General features: G+C 58.0%; 1 protein-coding gene across 12 annotated transcripts in view; it reads left to right on the forward strand.

Annotated features, from left to right (window-relative positions):
- Positions 1–22,996, forward strand: part of MACF1 (microtubule actin crosslinking factor 1) — a 141,199-nt gene that overhangs the window by 23,275 nt on the left and 94,928 nt on the right. For 5 of the 12 annotated variants that reach the window (XM_064635052.1, XM_064635054.1, XM_064635055.1 and 2 more), the window contains exon 1: positions 19,450–20,492. In XM_064635052.1, the coding sequence (XP_064491122.1) occupies positions 19,512–20,492 (981 nt within the window). In that variant the 5' untranslated portion in view covers positions 19,450–19,511. Of the gene's footprint in view, positions 1–5,523; positions 5,662–11,692; positions 11,755–12,802; positions 12,893–15,464; positions 15,543–17,017; positions 17,111–19,448; positions 20,493–22,996 lie in introns of those variants that run through there. The other 7 variants (XM_064635058.1, XM_064635062.1, XM_064635061.1 and 4 more) reach the window with 4 other exon arrangements.

Below are 22,996 nucleotides of genomic sequence, written 5' to 3' on the forward strand. Positions count from 1 at the left end.
AAGCTGTAAGCAGGTGGCTGTTTGCCCCAGCTCAGCTGTTTGCCTTTGCAGCATGAAAGCCGGCAGGAATGATGTTTGCTTCCAGACTTGTCTCTTATCCCTGCCCTCCACCCCCATATCCCACAGCAAGGTGGTCCTGGGGGTCCTGTCCCATGTCCCACCCCACCTCCAGCCAGGGCAGCAGCTCTGCTGTGGGAAGGGAAGTCTTGGTTTTTTTAAAGATATTATTCTAATTTTGGTGCCCAGACGTCTGCAGGAAAGGGGAACATCTCTGTTCTTATCATCAGAGCTTCCTTTCCCTGTTTCCTCGGAGTTCTGATTTTACCACTAATGGTGGTGGGTGGGGTCCAAGGTTCCTCCCTGCAGCCCCTTCCCTCTCCCCTGTCTTTGCTTTGTCCAGCCGACCTTTGGCAGCGTGGGCAGCTCCTCTGTGAGTGATTTGCAGGCAAATATTGATCTGTGCTGCCCTCACAGTGCTGATCCGGGGGGTGGTTGGTGCAGAACAGCCCCTCAAGCTCTGGGCTGAACGAGGCTGCTCTGGTTAATAGGGTGAAGCCCAGCTCAGGCTCCCACTATTCCCTGTGCAAATGGGGAGCGACGATGGGGTACTGGGAGCCAAAATCCCTGTTTGCACAAAACCCCACACTGGGGAGGTTGGTTTGCCAGGGCCACGAGAGCGTTGCTCTCTGAGAGCTTGCACAGCCACAATTTTTTTTCCCTGGAGTGGGGTGGTGATGCCAAGGGGGCCCTCATGGGACCCTGCAGATTTTTCCCCGTTCCTCCCAGCGGGACCGCGGCCGCTTCGGGGGTGATGAAAGCCAGAGGGAAATGTTTAACGTGGGGAATGTGCCCGCTGTGCCAGGAGCCGGCGGCACGCGGGCAGGGCCGGGCGCCGGGGCCCACATGGCGAGGGATCACCGGCTCTGCCCGCACACGCTCAGGTGATTCACCGGCAGCAGGGCGGGAGGAGGACTTTGAGTCGAGGCAGCGGAGCCCGTGATGCGCTGGGCAGCGTCGGGAGCCGTGACCTGCCTTCGTTCCACCTTGTTTTTAATAGCCCGGATCAGAAGAAACGTCATCTTTGTTCTGGCTTTCCTTTCCCATGGCTCCTGGCGCCGCGGGCAGGGTGGAGCGGGCCCCGCGCCCCGGCAGGGCCCTGCCCGTGCTTGCCGGGGGTGCGCCGGCACAAAGGGGTGCGCTGGCACGTGCGGGCGCGCTCGGCAGCCAGGGATGCGTCTTGCTGGGCTGTCTGTCTGTCTGGCTGTCTGTCTGCAGCTGCCTCTGCTGCGGTTTGCAAGCAGGGCGTGATGCCGCGGGTTTAGCCAAGGGGGGAAAGTCCAAGGGGGGAATGAGCGTGGCTGGGTGTCGGTGTGGGGCATGTGCTCCATCCCCTGGCTCGGCGTTAGGGCTGTGGTGGGTTTGCTCTCCTGTCCAACCCAGCCAGGTTCCTTGCCCTGCTCCAGAGCAGGACCTGCCCCTGTTGTCTGTGGTGTTGTCTGTGATTTACCTGGGCATTTCTGATCCAAAACCTGGAGTCTCCTTCCCCTCCTTGGCGATTCTCAGCTGCTGCCATAAGCGACTGAGATTTGCCCTTAAAGCTCCCGGAAAGGAGGAGAAAACAACAAAAAGGGGAAAAGCATTGCTGAGGAAGCACAGCAGGAAAGCTGGCTCCTGTCCTGCAGTCACGAGTTTGTGTGTGCTCAGCACTGCTGCTGGATGGGACCTTTACTTGCTGCGAGGCCAGGGTGGGGTGACCCTGATGCCCATTTAGGGCAGAGAAGCCCCCCCCGGATCCCCCAATGTGCTTACAGCTGCTTCCATGTCCAAGCAGGAACCAAGTGGTTCCTGGTGCAGGTGATAGGGGACTTGGTTGGGCTTGGCTGAGGGGCAGTGACAGCACCCTTGGGCACATGGGGTGCAGGCAGAGCCCTGGAGTGATGCTTCCCGCCAGTTTAGTGCTGCTGGGTGCCAGCTCTGGCTCTGGCCACTGTCCCCAGTGCCATCGGGTGATGCCCGCTCCAGCGTTTCCACAGTGCCACCTGGCTGCCACCTCCCGGGGCTGGGACACACGGCCCTGGCTGGAGTTCATGGGGCCCTCGGGTGCCTCTTGGAGGCCACAGCACCCAGGGGTGGAGGAGCACCCCACTGGCATCATTCACCCCGTGCCAGGGTGCCTCCATCCCCTGGATGGTGCCGAGGAAGTGAGGGCTGTGCCCGGCTCCCGTGTGCCGCTGCCCGGCAGCTTCCCTGGTCATATAAGGAGATGCCGGAGCCGGGAGCCGCAGCGGCCGTGTCGTCTGAGCATTACTCACTGGGGAGGCACATGGAGGGGGAGGAACGGCCCTGGACACCCAGTGCTTGTCCAGAGCCAGGGATGACTCAGCTCCGGGCAGGAGCATGGCTGGAGCAAGGGAGGGTCTGGGGTCTGCATCCCCAGAGCTGCCCTGTGGGGTACCCTAAAACCCAGGCAAGGTGCTGGGGGGGGGGGGGGTGTGTGATCAGAATGATGTGACCCATCATTCTGGGTGATGCACAGGGCTGCAAAATGCTGCCCAGGGCAGCCTGTGTAAAAGGGGGTGCACTGTAAGGTGAGGACCCCCCTGTGGGAGGGCACGGCCTCTCCGCTCCCCAAATTCCTGCGCGGGCGGGAGATTGGTGTCCTCTCCCCACCCCTTTCCTTTCTGGGCTGAGGCGACGGTTGAAGCCGCCTTGCGAGGAACTAAAACGGGCTGTTTGTGTTTTGGGTGCTCGTGGTGGTTTCCATGGCAGGCAGGGTGGGCAGGCTCATGCTGTGGGAGGTCAGGGCCTGCATCCGGGGGTGGGTGGTCCCCAGAACTCTGACGAGTCACCCCGAAACCCGCCGTTGGCTCTCGAGGCACCCCAGATCAGCCGCCTCCTGCCTTATCACCTTCCTGCAGTGGCTTGTGCTGAGCAGGGAAAGGAAAGTAGGGTGAGGGTGTTAAACTGAGCAGGATGAAGTGGGGGATCACAGGAATTCCCAGGGTGTCCTGGTGCAGCCAGAGGATGTATTTATATATGAAAATATACATTTATATAAATATATATAAATATATATAAATATATATAAATATATTCTCTCTGTATATATATATTCTCTATCCTTGTGGGTCACTTTCAACTCAGGATATTCTATGGTTCTATGACATTTTTATATCTAAAGTCTGTTGGTATCTAGAAGTAAAATATATATTTATAGATGATTGTATATATATTTAAAGTTTTTTTTTTTTTTACCCGAAGCCTTGTCCAGCTGGAGCAGCTGGCAGTTCTCAGGGCATTTTATCAGGTGCTCAGGGCATTTTGTTAGCTGCTCCATGCGGGAAGCACCCAGGAAGCACAGGAGCAGCTCAGCCCCCGTGGATGCAGCTGGAATGAGGGGATGTGGGAAAGCAGCTCCTGCTTCTCAGACCCTTTTCCGCTGGCACATCCCAGCTCCATCACATCACCAGCAGCCACCTGCCTTGCAGGGTGTTATTTGCCCTGCTCAGGATGGACCACGGGCCCATTTATGGTGGCCTCGTGCCTGCTGGTGGGTCGTTCCTCCTGCAGCCTTAACACAAAGCAGACGGCTTTGGATGAAAACTATGCTGGGATATTTTTCATCTGGGCAGGGATGAAGCTCTAGAAAAATATATTGCAACAGCGCCGAGCCCCGGGGTAACTCTGTATTTTCTATTGCCCATCTTGTTATCCTGAACAATGTTAGGAGGTCACAGGGGTGCAGGACCCCCAGGGAATGATGCAGTATTGGATCATGGAATGGTTTGGGTTAGAAAGAACTTTAAAGCTCATGTTATTTTTGCCTCCAAGCCCTGTCCAACCTGGCCTTGAACACTTGCAGGCATGGGCCATCCACAGCTTCTCTGGGCAACCTGTGCCAGGTTTTGGAATATTTCAGGCTGTGTTTGGGTCTGTCAGGTTTTGCTCGATGTGGTTTTCTTTGTGAGCCTGACCAATTTGTGGCTGCAGGGTTTGGGGAGCTGCTCAAGGTTATAAATATAAATCAGTTTGCACCTGGGTGATGCTCTGAAACTCGTGGGGTTTTCCAGCTGTGGAGTGGGTGGTGCAGGATGGTGTCTGGTGTGGTGCTGTCCCTGTGTGAGCTGGGACTCCTGGCTGGTCAGTAAATCCTAAGCTGGGACTCCTGGCTGGTCAGTAAATCCTCAGCTGGGATTCCTGGCTCTCCCATCAGTAAATCCTGAGCCAGGCTGATGTTCCGCAGGTCTGCACTGTACCATCCTGACCTAAACAGCTTCCCCTTCGCCTCCAAGCGTCGGCAGAACAACCTTCTCTTGTCTGAGCCCTCTGGGGAAGGTAACGGGAAAAAACGAGCCTTTAATTCCCTACAACTTTCTATCCAAGAGCAAGTTTCTTCCCTCAGGAGCTGGTGGGGGGGATGTGGTATGTGATGGGCTCTGAAATCAATCCAGGCTTTGTGGGAGCCTCCCCACCCTGTTTGCTTGTGGTTACAACGGCAAAGGGGCTGGGGAGGCACCGGCTCCTCTCGGTTTCCCTGTGCCGTCCCTGTCCCGCTGCTGCCGGAAACGGTTCCGAAAAGAACTGAAACTCTAAGTAACGCCCAACATGGTGCAAACCGTTAGTGAATAGGGTTGGGCTGCAAAGTCTCACCGTGCATGGTGTGGTGCTGGGGGCAAGTGGGACACCTGGCTGGGAGGGGGACAGATCTCTGGTGTTGGAGCATCTTTTGGGGGTATTTCCCCATAGGGCGTGTCCTGGCAGTTAATCCTTAACCTGGGCATCCAGGGAGGGTGATGGAAATGTCCTTTGGCTGCTTGACTCCCAGAATCCCAAATTTTGTTGCTGTTGCTTTTGCCTCTTTGCTGGGCAGAGGTTCTCCTGTGAGCAGGGGGTTGCTGGGTCCAGCCCTGGGTACCGAGCCCCCTGGGAGCCCCTCGAGGCGCTGCCTTCATCTCCCAGCTGCTCCCCCTCGATCCCAGCTTCCCTCGGTGTGTTGGCATTGCCGGGCTCTGTGCTGGCAGGGGACGCTGCTGACTGTCACCCGTTGCGGGGCGAGGTTTCGTGCCCCTCCAAGCCCCCCGTGAGGATGCGGGTGTTGCGGTGATGCCGACGCGGCAGCTGCTCCCGCCGACATCCCCTCGCCGCGGCCGCCGGAGCCGCAGCCGACCTTCCAGCGCCGCTGGGAATGGAAATCGAGGAGATGACGTCTCTCCCCGCCGAGCGGGGCGGCGGGGGGGGGGGGGTGGACGAAGTTTGGCCGCGAGAACTCCGAGGAAAGATGTTTGAGCCGGCCTGACGCTCACTTTGTCCCTCTACCCGCCCCCTCTTCGAGCTCCCAAATCTCCCAGTCCCAGCGGCGCTGGCTGTCCCAAGCCCTGCCAGCTCCGGGGAGGCACAGCCAGCTGCGGGCAGAGGCGCAGGCAGGAAGTTTTGGAAGTTTCTACAGGCAACGACTCAGCCCCCATCCCCTCGCCCTCCCGGCGATGCCGGACTCCGGCAGCCTCAGGAGAAAGAAATTTGGAGCCAGGCTCGGGATAACGGGCCGGGAATAGGAGACAATGCCTCTGTCGGAGAGCTCCTATCTGCCGCCCGCCGCCTTTGTCCTGAGCCACGTCCTGGGCATCGCGGGCGTCCTGTACTGGCGGAGCCGGAGCAGGGAAGGTAGGGGTGTTCGGGGGGGGCAGGGAGGCACTAAGATGGCTGGAGGGTCATGGATTGTTTTCCCTCCCCAGGAGCTGTTGGCAGCGTCCGGGCAGGGCCGTGGTTGCGGGAAGGAGGGAGGAGGACACGGCCATGGGGATCCTCCCGGTGGCCTTGAGCCCTGTGTGTATGTGGGGGGGGGGGTGGTACTCAGAGGTTTTACCACCTAAATTTGGCCTCGCCACCCATTCCCAGCCCATGTGGGGCTGGGAGCGGCTGGGACTGGGGGGTGGTCCCGCTGGGGATGAGGCTGCTTTTTGTCTGGCACAATCCCACGACACGTGGCTGGGTTCTGCCTCCCGGTTCTGCCCCGGTGTAGGGGAGCGTCACTCCCACCCCTCGCCGGGACAGCGGCGTCTCCGGGAGCCACCGACACCGGCAAGACGCAGCCCCGGGAGCTCCTCCCGGCGCTGGCACGGCCTCGCCGAGCAGCTGGGGCTGACCCTGCCTCAGTTTCCCAAAATAGGGCTTGCACATGACTGCCCAAGGAGCGTGAGGATTCGTTACAGGGAGGTGCGATAGCTCCAAGGCCCCGCACAAGGACTCGGTAGCTCCTTCTGTCTCCCGGCCTCTTCCTCCTGGGATTTGTTTGTTTTGATTCCTCCCTCTTTTTTTTTTTTTTCCAGCAGTGCTTGTTCTAGCCTGTGCCTCTGCATGGGGCCTCTTCCCCGCGGCCGTGACCGAATCCCCCTTTTCTTTCCCTTTTTCCATGAAAAGGGGCGGGACTGCGCAGCCTGGGCAGCGCGCAGGACTTTTCCCTAGATACTGTTTAGGGATACACTTCTTCCTTTCTCCCTCTAAACTCTACTGGGAGAGGGAGATTAAGAGTGAATTGCACAAACAGAATGCACCGTCACCCACTAAACCCAGACTTGCTGTAATTCCTCCTGCTGACCTGCCGTTCCTTGTCCATTTAATTAATCTCGTGGCCAGGCAGTGTTGTCCAGAGATGTGCTTGGCTCCATCCAGAGACCTCCTGAATGCTTCCCAACTTGACTGTCTCTTCCTCATGCCGACCTGCTGCTTCGCCCTTCTTGGAGGGGTTTATCCCCCCCCCCCCCAAATCCTTCCCTTTTGGAGAAAATCCTGGAGCAAGTGTTGCAAGCAGCAAGTATATCCAATGTCTGTTTTCCTTCATCGCTCCTTCCCAGAAAAGGGCAGGTGAAGCCCATCCCGTGGGCACAGCATCCTGGGAGATGGGGGTCATCTTGCAGTGAGTTTTTTGCCCTGTGATGCTCACCCAGCTCTGCTGAGCATCCGCCCCCCTCTCCTTTGCATCACCACTTCTCAGGTGTCTCCCTCATTAAATATCTGGCTGTTGGATAGTTTTCCACCGCAGGTATCTCTTGTGCATTCTTCCAGGCTGAATCAGGCTCCGTTTCCTCTCCCTGGGTGAAAGGCTCTGTAAATCCCGCCTGGTTGGCTCTGTTGTCATGATGGATTATGTCAGCTCTCAAGTTGGCAGCCAGCATGTTTCAAATACCTCCTGCTCCTCAGCCAGCCAGGTTTTTTTGCATATCCCCTATCTTAACGGGACCAGGTTTAAAAAAATCCCCGTGTGTTCCCATTCTTTGCTTGTGTTGAAGTGAGAGCAATGGGTTTCAGTGCTTAGAAATTTGACTTTTTTGGAATTTTTAAGTAACCAACCCCTCCGTCACCCCAAGGTTGTCTCTCACAGTTTAATGCCACTTCAACCCTGAGTGTGGGCTCGGAGATGTCCTCAAGCTTGTCCAGCTCAGGGCCCTGTCTGAGATTTCCCATATTCCTTCAGATTTAGCAGGAATTCATGAACAGGGACAGAAAGTTTGTGAGCCACTTCCCAACTTTATTCCAGGAGGCTGAAGGAGCCTGTGGACGACATGAAACCCCCTGGTTTCCCTCCTAAGGATGGCAAAGGGCCATCCCGGAGAGCACTGAGCACACACAGGATGGAGGGTGCCAAGCCAGGGTTAGGGTTAGGGATGGTGCCTGGCCAGGCACCTTCTATCCCACTGATTCCCAGGGCTGGGACCAGGCTCTGGCAGCAGCAGCCTGAGCAGGAGGAGTGTGATGGAGTGTGAGAGCAAGCAAGGCCAGCGATGATGGAGGAGAGATCCATGGGGGAGCGGCAGCTCCCGGCCAGACGTGTTGGGAGCTGCTGGGCACAGGCAGGCTGCCAGGATGGAGGCTGCCGCGGGCAAACGGGAAGGGAATTGTCTGAGCAGGGTGTTGTGGTGGTGCTGGGGGGGTTCTCTGGCACCCAGTGCCTGTGGGAGCCATCCCTGTGACGATGGCAAGTGCCTGGGGGCCCTGAAGTCCAGCAGGACGGTGAGTGGGAGTTTTTCTTTCCATGCTCAGCTGATGCCTCTGATTTTGGAGCACTGGATAGCAGATATGGGGCAGGATGGTTTTCCCTGTTCCCCCTCGCTAGCTGGGCTCACTTGTGGGACCAACAGCAGAGGGAAAGTTCCCCAAACCACCTTCCCCTTGTGTGGCCACCAATGTTCCTTGATCCTTACTGCTTCTGCCCGTCTGTGGGGGATTTGTGCTGCTGTGGCGGAGGGCAGACAATGCCCTGGTTCCTTTGGGATCCCCATTTTTGGGGATGAGGTGGGCTGAGCTCTGGTGTGCAATGTGGGGAGAGGAGGTGGGGAGGGAATTAAACTACATGCATGGTCTCTGTTTGCTGGTGATGTTCCCTGTGTCACTGCCACCAGCCTTTGCTCCATGGCCTGCGTGCGAGGGGACCTGAAGCTCTGCTGTTGCTTTTCCTGCTGCTGGCTTGTCTTCAGAGTGGGACAGATTTCCTTTGGCCACTGTAAGCTTCCCTCTGGCCGTGCCCTACCTGCCTGCTGCCCAGGCCATCGCCTCTGCTCGCTGTCCCTGGCTGGTGACAGGGTGGTTCTTGGTGGCTGGGGCCAGCAAACCTCTGCTAGACCAGGGAGGGGACGAGCATGGGGGGATGCAACCAGGGAGGGGATGAACATGAGGGGATTGCAACAAGTTGTTTGTCAGGGTGACTCTGGAAAAGATAAGCCAGGGAGAGATAAGCTTGCAATGCCTTAATATTGTTAGTAAGCAGTATCCAGCATTATTATTAGCTCAGCTGATAGTGCGGGTGCGGGCTGGGGAGGTTTAATCTGGTTGGAGCCCGGGAACCACCCAAAGGTGGTGAGACAGGGCAAAAAAAAGGAGGAAACCCCTCAATTTCTGCAGGAGACGGGAAGAGGGAGCTCATCGAGGAGCTACTGGCCTGCAGGCAACCCTGGGATCCAGCACTGGAGGTGCCTGGCTGCAGACTGTCCGTGTGGGACTCGGTGCCTCCGTCCCCGCGTGCTCTGTGCGATGCTCGGGGATGCGCTCCTGCCTTCCCGAGGCAGCACCCTGGCTGCTCTTGCCCTCCTGGCTGGGGCAGCAGCCGGCAGGAGGGCTGCAGGGGGATTATATTTAGAAGAAAAGGAAGAGAGGTGGTGATAAGGCGGCCCCCGTTATCTCCCCGCGTGCCGAGCGGGGCTGCACCGTGTCCCAGCTCCAGCGCTTCAGACCCGGGACATGATTTGGGCAGGAGCTGCAGGCGGGAGCAGGGAGAACAGCCCAGCATTGTCCCTCCTGTCCCTGGTGCAATTAACTGGAAAACAAGACGAGGAAAAACAAGCCAAGAGCCGGCCAGCGGGCAGTGCCCAGCTCTGCGGGGCGAGCCGGTGCCTGCACCCCCAACCCGCCGGTCGCCGGAGCTGCGCCGCACTCGGCACCGCTTCTTCCTCACGTGCTGGAGGTGGCAGCTCTGCCCTTCCGTGCTGGGAGTGTTCCAAGCTGCTTTGCCGGCCATTGGGACCGTGGGTGAGGATTTTGCTGGCACGGAGCTGCTGCGCTGGCGGCACCCAGGGCTGGGAGCACCCGGAGAAACCGAGGAGCCGGGAGACCGCGGGCAAAGCAGCCGTTGACATCGTGGTGAGGTTTGCGGTGATAGCCCGGAGGAGGAACGGCCTGTGCCCGCACTGGGGGCACCAGGGGTAGGAAGTGGTGTGGTGGGAGGAGCTGCGGGTGAGAACTCACCCATCCACACCCACTGGGGCCGAGGTCGGCGAGTGGGTGGTGCTGCCAGAAGACCCTTCCCCGGGAACCGGGAGGCAGCTGCTGCTTTGCCGGGACCCAGCGCTCCCCATCCCGGGCTGGGGCGATGGAGAGGCGGCATCTTTCCGGGGAGAGGAGGCGGTTGAGCGCCTGCCTGGTGTGCCGGATGTGCTGCATCGGTTAGTACCCACCACCCTCCCCTGCCCAGCCTGTGGGATACACGGGGTACAGGGTATGGAGCTTTATCCACCCTGAATTAACACCAGGGTTGGGGTGGGACCCAACACCGGGACTCTGGGAGGGTCGGGTGAAGGAAAAGTCCCTAAAAACACGTGAGAGTGACACAGCTTCCTATGGCTGGCGGTGCCAGGCAGCAGCTCCGTGGCTCAGCCGCGTTGTCCCGGGAAGCCGAGGCTGGAGCCCGGCAGAACGGGAAGTGAGTGTGGATGTAGTTCAACCAACGGGTAGTTTTTTGGCACCTGATTGGGTGCCTTGGCCCAGGGATGGAGGGGGACATGGCGAAGTGACGTGTTGCCCTGTGCCACGTGTCTGACTGCGGCGCTTTCAGAAGGGGAAGCCGTGGGGTGGAGGAGGAAGAGGAAGGATGCTGGATGGTGCTTTCCAATCTGTGTGGATGGAGATGTTGGGAGGTGTTCTCAAGGGCCTCTGGGACTGTGCAGAGACTCTCAGTGACCCCCCATCCCGGGGAGTGGGGTGTGGGGCTGTCTGGCAGGACACGTGGTGTGGATGGGGATCTCCGGCTGAGAGATGCTGTTTTCTCCCTTTTCTTGATTTTTGGCTTAAAACCAAAGCGAGGGGTGCTGCTGCCTGGTGGACCCAGATGTCAGAGGGAGTCTCTTGGGGGAATGGGGCTCATCCTTTCCTGAATATCCCAGGGATCCCCTGGGATGGACAGGACGGTGCTCGGGAGCCTGGGGTCATGTGCTGTGGGGTTGGTGCTGAGGAACTTTTTCCTCTGGGGTGTTGTTGTTAAACCCAAGTGATCCCATTGGGCACAGGGCTGGCTGCTGGGGTTGCCCTGAGCCCTCCTCACTGCCTGGGCATGGGGAAGTGGGAGCTGAGTGGGACCCCCCTGCACCCTGTGGGACCCTCCAGTGTGTGTGGCCCATCTTGTGCCCCTCTCTTTTCGTCTTCTTGCCTTCGTTTTTCATGTGATATTATTTTTTCCGTGGAGCAAAAAGCCTGCCTAGAGCTCCCCCATTGCTGCTTGGGCATCACCACAAATCTCCCATCCTGTCACCCTGCCACCCCTGGGGATGAGACCCCCTGGGATTGTCACCCACGTTGTCACTGTGTCCCGCCGGCGTTCAGAACTCTCAGTGTCTGGCCAGGGCTGAGCTGCAGGACAGAAATAAACATTAAATCCTGACAATCCAATGAACCAAAAATACAGCGACAGAGTAAGCTGCTAATTGCACACCCTGGTGGTGCCCGGCCGAGGCCTGTAACGGGACATCTGGGGGGTTTATATAATGCCCTAAAGCCTTCCGGGAGCAGGCAGGGCAGAGGGACACCCTCCTAAAGTGGGTGGGCTCGGGCAAACCTCCCCTCCCTCCCTGTGCTGCCTCCAGAGGGGCCGAGGAGCCACGGCGGGGGCACATTTTGGGCGTTCAGTTGGTGCTGCAGTTACACCTGTCCCAGTCACCCACACTGCGTTCATTAAATAGCACTGTTCTCACCAGGAAACCAGTGTATTTTGTCCCAGCTCCCATTTCCCTGCCCCAGGGAGATGTTGGAGCCTCGTGAAGGGCCCTGTCCCGCACTAACCCGTGAATAAGCCGCCTCTGTTCCCTGTGCCGGCGCGGGATCCGTCCTGGCACCGGCGGCGATCCCTCTGTCTCTTCCCCTCATTTCAAAGTCATTTGAGTTTCTGCATGAGAACCACTGACCAAGAGCTGCCTTTGTCTTCTTTTGACAGATGAACGGGACAGAGTCCAAAAGAAAACCTTCACTAAATGGGTCAATAAACACTTGATGAAGGTAAGAGTCACGTATTTTATTATAAAGCCGGTTAAATGACCGTGTGTGTGTCTGTTCCAGCTCAGGACTGGCAGATAAATGCCTTTTTAAGGTTTTTTACGATTTTTTTTTTTATGCCTAGGACTGTTTGATTTCAGTATTCATGAGTGTCTTTACTCAGAGCAGAGCAGGATGTGCTGGAAATGTGCTGGAGCCTTTGGAGGGCACTGTAGCATCACCACACAGCCCTTTTATTACCTTTCCCTCCTGGGTACCTGGTCCTTGCTTAATAGGAAGCTTGTGCATCCTCCCTCATGCCAGGGCAAAGGAGGTTCTTCCCTCACACCACCTTGCCAGGGAAAATGGGCTTTTTTGTCTTTCAAAGGATGCTCTTGCATGTGGAGGAGCCCCAAACAGTGCCAAGGGACGTGTTTTTAAGCAGGATTAACATGTCACCACAAGGTGCCTTCTGCTTTTCTTGGTTAGTGCCGGGTGGGTTTTAATTAATTCTCCATTTACCAAAAACAAAACCAAAAAAAAAGAAGGAAAAGAAATGGCTTGGGTACAAGGTGTCCCAGCTGTGTTTTCCTGCCAGCTTTGCAAAACTCTGTGCCAAGCTTTTGGCTGCTTTCTAAATCTTACAAAGGATGGAAAAAACAGAAAAATCTTGAGGCTTCTCTGGGAAAACATCTGGGGACTCCCAGGAAAGTGAAACCTTGGTGTCTGGGGAAGAGCAGGAGCAGAGGCTGGATGGGGGCAGCTTGCTCCTGTAGCTGTGCTGCCCATAGAAACCTGCTGCCAGGTGGAATCTGGGTGCTGTGTTTTGGGAGATGCTGTGAGGAATGTGAGAAGTTAAACCACCGCCTCAGGAAGAGCTGCCCTTCCCGCAGGGATCTGTGTGCAGTGTTATGGGATTACCTGGAGTACAGATGGTTTAACAGTCAGATTTTGTGCGTGTAAAATTGGCAGCAGCTTCTGCCAGGTCGTTTGGGAAGGGGGAGGCTGCTCTCCTTGGCCATAATTCTGGAGTAACAGTTTGAAGTGGCCTGATGGCTTTTCCCCTCCCCAGGTGCGCAAGCACATCAACGACCTCTACGAGGATTTACGAGATGGCCACAACCTCATCTCCCTCCTGGAAGTGCTGTCGGGAGTGAAGCTGGTGAGTCTCCAGGGATGGACAGGGATGCTGGAACCACCCCCCACCCCAAGCCCCCTCTGTCCTCCCCCTGCTCCCCTCCACTCCCAACCATCAGCTGTCATTTCTTACGCCACAGTTTTGTTTTCAAATGTCTGTCATTGTTTCTTTTATTATTATTGCTATTATTATTTATTATTATGGTTATTATTATTATTATTTTTAATATTATTATTTTTATTATTTATTTTCACTCAAAGCCCTGTCCCCCAGGCTGGTCTCTCTTGGATACCACCAAAGCACCTGATTATGGTGCCCTGGGTAAAGCCCTCTTTTTGCTAAGTCTTACACACCTGCATCTTCCAGTCCTGGCTCCAAATTTAAAATCATGGATAATGGTGGATCTGACTAAAAACTGCTTCTGTGGCAGCGTGCCCAGCAGTTTAACTCAGATTTGACACTCCTGCCCCGAGCTCAGCTCCAGCACGAGCTGGATTTGTAGCAGTCAGTGGTGCAAACCTCTTCTCGTGGAATCCCCCCTCCTCCTTCTTCCTCCTCCTCCTCCTTCTCAGACTGACACATTCCCTCAGCTCCAGGAAGAATCCCGATTGCTGTAACAGGGTAGCACAGCAGGAATTATTTTAGTTTTCCCCCAAAATAGGATCTGGGCAAAGATCTGCTACCTCCCTCCGTTACCCTCCAGAGACGCCAAATCGGTTTTTGTGGGGGCTGAAAAATTGGATCACGCTACTCATGATCCACACAGCTCCCAAAATCAGGAGGAAATTCCTGTGCTGGGGCTCGGAGCGTGCCAGAGACCCAGCCGCCTTCGTCCCTTGCTCTTTTATTTCTCCTCGCACCTGGGTGTTGCATTTTGGTTTCCATTCTGTCTCCCCTGTTGTGTCACCCTCCCGTCGCCGTCCCTCCCGTCCTCCTTAGCCCGTAGAGCCGCCAGCTGAGCGGAGCCTTCGCCTGGTGAGAGCACCGGCCTGGTGCCGTGCAAGCAGCGAGGAGCGTGAGGAGGAAGATGATGATGATGAAGAAGTAGGTTGAGCCTGTCCTGGATGCAGCCTATCCCTGGCAGACGCTGGAGTGCCGTCAGATAGTCCAGTGCAGCCCAGCCTTCCTCTCTCCTTGGTTTTGGATAAAACCCACTTGGGGTGGTCGCCCTGAGCGAGGGTGTGTGGAGGGGAAGCTGTGAGAGTGGAGATGCTCCCTCGTTCCGGGGCTGCATTCCCGTGAGCTGGATTATCTGTGCATGCACCGCAGCGTCTGCCTGCAGCCAGGGCACTCACCCACCCGGTGTGACAGCATGTGTCCTTCCACGGGGTGGGAGGGGACAGGGATGGGTCCCACACGGCTGCTCACCTGGCACTGCATGGACAGGCTCCGGGCACAGGCACTTCCTGGGATACGGGGCACGACCGTGCATGTGAGTGGAGGTGGGAGCGAGCACAGCCTGGTCCCAGGCAAGGGTCAGCCTGAAGGGGACAGACCCCAAAACTTGGTCAGGTATAAGAGAAGATGTGTTTTCCAGCCCCTGTGCTCTGGGTGATGATGCCCTCGTGCAGTGTCACCTCAGCAGGAGGAGCTTGGGCTGTAGCACCTTCCTGATGGTTCTCTGCAGGCCTGGAGATGTTCCCTTTGCAGGGACAACTCCTCTCCTTGCAGGGACAGGTCTTCCCTTCAGGCTGAGGAAGGAAGGTGATTCAGAGGACTTGGGGTATCCTAACAGTTCAGAACACGGTGTCCCTGCCCATGGCAAGGGGTTGGAATTAGATGGTCTTTAAGGTCCTTTCCAACCCAAACTTTTTGTGATTTTATGAGCATCCTGGTGAATCCTCATATTGAGGCTGGGATCAGGATTTGGGCATTGATCCTTCCACTCCTACTGATTTCAAAGCAGACCCAACATCCCCATACCTTTTCCCTGGCCACGACTCAGCCAACCTCTGGAAATCCCTGACCTGCAGCAGCAACAGGCACAGTCCAGGGTGTCTCATTTTCCCTTTCCTGAAGGATTTGGAGATGGTACCTCAAGCAGCAGCCCCTGCCCATGTGCAGGAAGAGCCAGGCTGGGTCTGGAGGGGCTGATGCTGAGGTTGGGGTTCCTCTGCCATCAGTGGGGACCCACAGCTTGTCCCTGCCTGGGTCTCCATGTCCTACGTCTGCTTCCACCTGGATCAGTCGGACTCTGTAGCTGTTTGAGCCCATCTCTTTGCTGAGCCCTTTTCCCAACTTGTCTGGCTGTCCATGGGCTGGGTGAGATCCTGCCCTGAGATCTTGGAGGCTGAGCCAGTCCTGCCTATTGCCAGGCCTGGACACCAACCCTCGGGGTCTCAGCAGAGGTCTAGATCTCAGGTTTTCCCACCTCAGTCTCCCTCTGGGGCCTTTTTGCCGCCTTCCAGCAGGATTGTGCACAGCCATGGCTTTATTTGCTCCAGAATGGTACAGAGCAGGTTGTGTGGCTGCACAGGGGGTCACACCAGCCCACTGACAGCTCTCAGGGGATCTGGGGGGCCACTGTGCATGTGGGGTGCTGCCAGCCCAGCCAACCCTGTGAGCCTGACCTGAAGCTGCTGCCTCTCTCTTGCAGCCGCGTGAGAAGGGGCGGATGCGCTTCCACCGTCTGCAGAACGTGCAGATTGCCCTGGATTTCCTGAAGCAGCGACAGGTAAGGGCTGTCAGAGGCTCATCCAGCAGAGCTGGGTGGTTTGTGGTTCTTTCTCCTGGCTGGGGCTTGGGAAGGGTGTTGAGAAGCAGCATCAGCCCATGCTGTGGTGTGCCCGTCTCCATGGTGCTGGTTGAGGATGACTTTTGGGGGCTTTTCCCCATGGGAAAAATGGGAAATCCATTCCCCCTCTGAAATCCAGCCATACACATAAAAACTACTGTGAAAATGAGGGACCAACTCCAGTTCTGGGAAGGGGTTTGCAAATGTCTCCAACAGTCACGTCTGTGCCCTGAAAGCCTCACCTGGGGCTCCTCAGCAGATCCTGGTGGTGGGGATGGGCAGCTGTGGCACATCTGTGCCCTGCCACCAGCTCTGAGGGGAATGTGGCTGCTGGTTCTGCCCAGCCCACGCAGCCCTGGCCTTGCTGCTGGCACAGCCGGGTGCTTCTGTGGCATCACCCCTCTGGATGTCAGCATGGACTGATTATCCTTCAGTTTTTGGAGGACAGGCTCCCTCCCCTGGGCTTTTGGGAGCTGCTGGCCCCACCGTGCCTGTGCAGCTGGCAGAGACCAGTCATGCTCCGCACCCCTGGGCAGATCCTGCCTGGAGCAATGGGCTGCATCCCGAGACTTGTTGGCTCTGCAGGTGAAACCCCCGCAGCCCCGGGGCCGGGTGTCCTGTTCTGCCTGTTGGGTCAGGTCTCCCCACCGTGATGCTCCCAGATATGCCAAGGCGATGATGATGATAAATTGTACCAGTTCATGCTGAAGCAGAGACTTTTCTCTGCTTGCTGCTGGCCTGAGGGCACTGAATAAATTTGAGCACATTCCCTACTCCAGGGAGGGTGAGCCGCTTCCAGCCCCCCGCCTCTTCCTCCTCCCCAGCTCCTTGATAGAGACATTTTGCCAAGGGCTCTGGGGAACTCGTTTCTCCACTTGGATGAAACAGCTTTTTCCTTTGAAGTGTGATGGATGGCCTGGTGGCCTTGCTGGGATGTCTTACCCCAGACACTCCTGCCAGAGACTGATTGTGGGTCCTGTTGAGTGGTGGGGAGCAGGGACTCCCCCAAGGGAGAAGAGGGAGGGCAATGCCTTCATTAGGGCTGATTGATTAGAGCTTGGTTTTGAGCCCGGGATGGAGTTAAAGCTTGGTCATCCCCTTTTACCCGTGCTCTGTGGGCTGGAGCTGTTCAATTATGCACCAGTGCTCGGGGCTCCGGGGACGCTGTTCCATGAGCTGAAGTAAAGCCATTAAGTGCTGGGAAAGCACTTCTGGATGGAGAGTGCTGGAAACATGGGAAAATCCTTCCCAAGCCAGCAGATGAGGTGGCCTTGCTGCCTCTTGGGGAAGCGCTGGGGTGTTGTGTGCCCGCTCCCCAGGGAGTGCTCGGGGTGGGACAGCGCGGTGGGGGACACGTCCCCCTGCTCTGAGGGTGGGGCTGACAGGCAGCTCTGACCCTCTCGTGTCTTCTTCAGGTGAAACTGGTGAATATTCGCAACGATGACATCACGGACGGCAACCCCAAGCTCACCCTGGGGCTCATATGGACGATCATCCTCCACTTCCAGGTAGGGCCGGGGAAGTTTCTTGCTGGGGGCCGCGGGGCGGGTGGTGGGGTTGCCTCTCCGGGGTGCCAACATCCGTGTTCCTGCGTGTTCCGTGGTGGTGCCGGCGCGCGGATGGGTCCGGAGGATCGACACACACTGCAGTGTCATGGAGACCGTGTGGGAGAATAGCAACACCCTCTGCTCATCGTCTGCATAATGAAAGCATTAATGATGGGCTGTGTGCGGTGGCCTCCCGGTTGGCACCGGGGTTGTTGGCAGTAGCTGTTTGCTCAGCTGGAGGCTCTGGAGAAGAGCAAATTCGGAAGGGGCCACGGGGCTGTTGTCCTGAGTCGTTCCCGGCCCTTTGGGTGGTCGGTGCAGCCACAGGACTTGTCATTGGGATGGAATGTGTCAGCTGTGTGACAGTGGTTCAGGGCAGAGAGGAGAGAAGCTCCCTGACCCGGGACCGTCTCCAGCAATTGTGTGCTAGGGATGCTCTTGGAAAAGAGGGTTTTGGGTTTTTAATAGCCTCAAATTATCTGGTTGTAGCTTTGATGCCCTCAGGGGGATGATGTGTGGCCCCCAGTGCCACCAGTGTGTTGGCATGTGGGGCTTGCTGAGTGGTGCTGCTGTCAGCAGCTCGTGGCCGTGTGGCATTAGCTGTGGAGTCATCTCCACTGTGGGCCTGAGCCCGTGGGAACTGCTGTGTCCCAGCTTCCTGCTGTTTCCCTGCTGGCATCTTCCAGACAGGACTAGTGCTGGCTTTGACACTTAGGGGAAGATTATATTTTTTTGGAGGATGGGCAGTGCCTCGGGAAGAGGCCTTTGGGAGGAGCTTGGGGGATAAGCTGGGTGTGAGGCTGCTGACGAGGCGCTCTTCCCGAGCTTTGGCCCTGGAAAGCAGGGTCGAGCAGGCTCTGGATGCTGATGAGTCACCATCATCTCCAGTGGGGCCCTGGTTGTGGCATCTTGTCCCCGCTGTCCTTGCGGTCACCCTGCCCTGATGCATCCTCTGCTGCAGGAGACCACAGAGGGCACATCAGGAGGTCCTGCGTGCCCTCCATGCCCGTCTGGGAGGGGATGTTGCCCCTCTGCCGTGGGGCACAGGGTGGGTGACACAGAGAGTGGGGCTGGTTCTGCCGAGCCTGCGCGTCCTGTCCCCGCCTGCGCTAACGGGATTTTTTCTGGGGTTGTAGCTCCATTGTGAGCCTCTTAATCTCCCGTGTCCCAGTGCTGCTGCCTGGGGGCAGACGGCTGGGAGAACCCGGGAGAGGTTTGTGGTGGGATGGTGCTGGTGCAGAGCCTGGGCATCACCAGCTCTGCAGGGAGCTGGAGTGGTGAAGATGAGGGGGGTGCCCCCCCGTGCCCTGGGGGCTTCCCTGTGCCCTGGGAGCTCTTGTGGTCACTGGTTTCCCTTAGTCATCTCCAGGGTTGCTCCTCGTTGAGTGTTTCCTCGTTGAGTGTTTTTTCCCTGCTTGCTGGGGCTGAGCTCAGTCCCCCCATCTTTATGCCTCCTGTTCTCCGGTTTTTGTGACACCCCCAGTTTGGATGCTGCCCCACTTTGGTTACCCTGCTCTGACCCGGTGAGCAGAGTTGGGATGCTCCATGCTCCTCAAACCCCTGCCCTTTTGGGCAGCATTTGGGGCAGAAGCTGCAGGAGAGAGGCAGGACTGGTGCTGGAGTGGGATTGGGAACATCACACTGCTGTTCCTGTTGGGACCCTCCAACTGCAGCTCCCTGAAGCAATGCTGTGTCCCCAGGGCACCTTGGGCTGCCCATCTGTGCCCCAAACTGGGCGAGCCTGGTAGGAGTGTGGGCATGTGAGCTGGTCTTCTGGGGCTCTTGGAATTAAGAATTAAGGAGCAAACCTCCCGAACTGGAGAGAAACACCCCTGCGGAGCCGGTTGGCGAGCATGCAGAGTCACTCTGACTCCTCCCTGCTTTTTTTTTTTTCCCCATTTCTCTCCCACCCCTTCCTTTATCCTACCTTTGCCAACCTTCCTCGGGTTTTGTGTTTTATCCCCCCTTTCCCCACCCTCTCCCACTCCCCTCCTCGCTCCGCTGCCTTGATTCCTGCTCCCTGTTTGTGTTGGCGAGGGCCGTGCTCCAATTACCTCATATTTGGAGAGAAGGACGCCGCAGCCAATCCCCGCTCCCCCTGCTTTTAGGTCAAGTGATTTCTGAACTGCAGTGAGATGCTTTGAATTTGTCTCCTCGCAGCGCCCAGGCTGTAAGATGGCTGTCTGGAGCGGCGGCGGTGGCGGCAGGGCTGGCGGGAGGGACAGGCGGCGAGAGGCAGTCCGTGGAACGCTGCGCGCCGGGCGCTTGATCCGATGAAGCCCGGTTTGGGATTTATTCGGGAGCCGGCGACTCGCTTAGCTGCGTTACTGCCGGCACCGAGCGGGAGGAGGAGGAGGAGGAGATGGGGAATTCGCTGGGCTGCGTTAAAGAGCAGAAGGAAAAAGCCGTGGGAAAGGCACCGCTGTCTCCCAAAAAAAGGGTCCGCTTCAAACGGAGGCGGAGAGGGAAGAGGAGAGCGATGCCGGAGGCAGCCCCGCAGGAGGAGCCCCGGGCGCTGGAGGTGGCTGAGGATGAGGAGGCGCCGAAGTCGAAGGCAGCCCCCCGGCAGGGGGGAGGAGAGGAGCCCCGCGGCGGGGACCCCGACCCGTCGGCGCTGCAGCCCGGGATCATCGTGCAGGTGAAGGAGCGCTTCCAGGGGGAGGTGCAGAAAGCTCGCCTGGTGCTGGAGCCGCAGCGGCCGGGTGTGGCGGGAGCTTCCCGGGAGGAAGGCACCACCGTCATCGCCCGCCTGCTGGAGAACCCGGCCGAGAAGGACTGCGAGAAGGCGGTGAGCCGGCTGGTCGAGCTGCAGAGGAGCGGCACCGGGAGCTGCCGGGCTGTGCTGCTGCCCCTGCGCGGGGGGACCGATGGCCACGCCGAGGGGCTCCTGTCCCCGGCCAGCGCCGTGTCCGGCGAGGAGCCAGCGAAAAGCCGGGAGCCGGGGGCTGGCAGTGCCCTGGATGCCTGGGGGAAAGGAGGCAGTGATGATCCCAGCTCCAGCGCCGCATGGACCTGCTCCTCCGCAGCAGAGCCGGGCACCGTTTCGGAGCTGTCTACGCCGTCCCCCATGGTGGATCAGCTGGAAAACCCCAGTGTGGGGAGAACCTCAGGGTTGCCATCGTCTCGGTCCGGGGAGGGAGATGGGCACGGACTGCCAGCTTCCCGCAGCCCGTCCTCCTTCAGCGCGGCCCGGAGCTCCTCGGGGTACGGCAGCGACCCGGCACACCGGCCAGCCAAGGCCACGGGAGCTGGTGGGACCACGGTGTCACCCTCTGATGGTGGCCACAGGCTCGCTGCGGAGGGCTGGGATTGGAGGGGGAGCTCGGGGACAGCCGGAGCAATGGTCAGTGCCTGCGTGTGCCCTCACCCCCTTTTTGGAGTGGGGCGGGGGGACCTGGTTCAGTGGACCCCAGATCCTGGTGGCCCCCGGGGATGGTCATCCCAGCAAGGGGCAACCTCGTGCTGAGCATGGGCGGGAGGACGCTGGTGCAGAAAGCTCCTGAAGCCTTTTCTCCTCCAGCATCTCCTCTGGGAAAGTATCCCTGTCCTGTCTTCTGCTCCTGGCACGGGCAGACTGAGAGCGGCTGTCACAGAAGCTGCTGGGTGCGGCTGGTGGTCACACAGGGTCTCGGTGCCATTGCTGTCACCAGTGACACACGTGCTGGGTCACTCAGGGCTGCTGGGTCAGGTGTGAGTTTGTGGTGTCCCCTTCCTGCTGCCTGTGCTCAGCTCCCAGGCGGGTGGCAGTGGGTGAATGTGGAGACATGGGGGCTCTGCCTACTCCAAGGGGTCTCCAAGAGGAAGAGGAGGGGATGATACTGTGTTTTGTAGCTTGTTGCTATTTGGAGGTCACTCCTTGGGGGTGCCAGGGCAGGTGATGGTGCTCTTGGGTTTTGTCCAAGCTTTACACACCCCAGGACAAGATTTGAGGGGCTGTGGTCCCCGATACCTTTACTGGCTTGGGACTGGTGTCACAGGCACAATTTGGCCTTCAGTATCCTGCCACCAGTTGCTTGATGCATGAGGCTGATGTTGGAAGGCTTTGGCCCCAGGTCCTGCGAGTTTCCGCTCTCTTTTCTCGCTGGTGCCTCCCTAAATCTTTGTCCTGTCACAGAGATGTGAAGAAAGGAGGGTGGAGCTGGTGCCGCATCCTGCACCTCTGTAGGCGCGTCTCTAGGAGGGTCTCCTGCAAGGATACTCTCGGGGAAAAGGCCCAGTGGTTGGAGAACCCCAGTGCTGTGTCAGTGGTTAAAAATAAAGGATTTGTCAGAACTGGGTGCTGTGAGGTGCTCCCCGATGGGCAGCAATGCCTGGGTGGGGCACAGCCCATGGGTGGGTTCACAGAAGGGTTCATTCTCCTCTTAATTAAGAGCTGTCAGGTAATTAAGAAGAGGGTGCTGAGCAGATGGAGGTTTGTGGGTCTCTTCCTGCTCCCTGCAGACGTGAAGGGTCCCATCCTGCATCCTGCTGCTCACCCAGCTCATTGCCCGATCCATCCTGGCTCTGCCGCCAGGTGCCAGCTCCCGACATCCCTAAGGAAACCCAGCCCTGGGGCTGGAGGAGTTAAAGGCAGTGCCGGCAGTGTGGCAGCAGCTGACAAAGAGCAGTTTTATGTGTGATGAGCGTATCAGGCTCGGGAGAGGGAGGTGAGCTGCAGCATACCAATTACACCGGCAGCATCCGCCCCGCCGGCGGGAGAGACGGATAATCCTGCAGGTCCCTGTCTCCTGCCTGCAAAGGGATGTCTGACCACTGGACCTGTGCAATGCCAGCACCCAACTGGGTGTATTTTGAGGAGGAATCAAGCAACTGGGTGTTTTCAGGGCGGCGGGTGGGGCCGGGTCCTGGCACACCTTCTCCCTGCAGTGCCGGGAGGAGGAATCCAGGGAGCAGCCAGCCTGCCTTTGCCTTTCCACAGGCACCCCGGAAAAATCTGAGCGGCTCACATCCTCCCCTTTGTCTGCCCCTTAATTAAGGGGAGGTAATTGTACTAATTGGGGAGCTGGAGGAGGGGGAGGGCGAGGAGGAAGCCGTGCCAATCAGAAATATGCTGGCATGTGGAGACACGTGCGTGGTGTCACGTGCCGGTCTGGGATTCGCAGCCAGTCCTGTGCGTCTGTCTGAGGGGTCCGTGACTGTCGGCCTCTTTTGTTGGGGAAGTGGGTCATGGCACCCCTGCCACCAGCACCCCCTGGCACCTGCCTCTCCAGGCACAGCAAGGCAGAGGGGGGATGTGACAGCCTTCTCCCCATCCTTCCCTTTCCCACCAGGATGGAGTTGGTGGCCCTCTATAGCTGGAGGTCGGGGAGAGATGTCATCTCCAAGTGCTTCTTAAGTTGGTATTTTTTACAACAGGGTGATCCAGGTGTGCCCTGGAGCTCCAGGTGGAGGATCCTTTGCCACACCTGCAGCCCTGGCAAGGGATGGTGTTTGTGGTCCCTCCTTGGGTGCTCCCTTGCTGCTCACCATGGGTGCTGTTGGATGGGAGCCCCAGGTGTCTGAGGGTGCTGGGGCTCCTTGTGGTGGGTGCTGGGCAGGAGGAGCAGATGTACAAGAGCATTGCAGTTGGCACAGCGTTTTTGGGACAGGAAGGGACCCGCCTGGGGCCTCCTTTTCTCCAGAACGTTACATTCCCAGTGAGGTGTGTCCCAAACCCTGGCTGGTGGGGATGGGGATGGTGCAGAGGAGTGGCTCCAGTGGTAGTAGGAAGCTGGGGTCTGGTGGTGGCAGCTCCTGTCCTGACTGGGTTGGGCTGCACAGCCAAGCAACACCTCGTGCCGCTGTGAAATGGGGTTGGCAAATGTCTGGCTTTGCTTCCCTCCCCTGCCTGGATCTCCAGCCTGCCCA

The sequence above is a fragment of the Pseudopipra pipra genome, chromosome 24 (assembly GCF_036250125.1).
Source record: "Pseudopipra pipra isolate bDixPip1 chromosome 24, bDixPip1.hap1, whole genome shotgun sequence".
In the NCBI taxonomy this organism is placed as follows: Eukaryota; Metazoa; Chordata; class Aves; order Passeriformes; family Pipridae; genus Pseudopipra; species Pseudopipra pipra.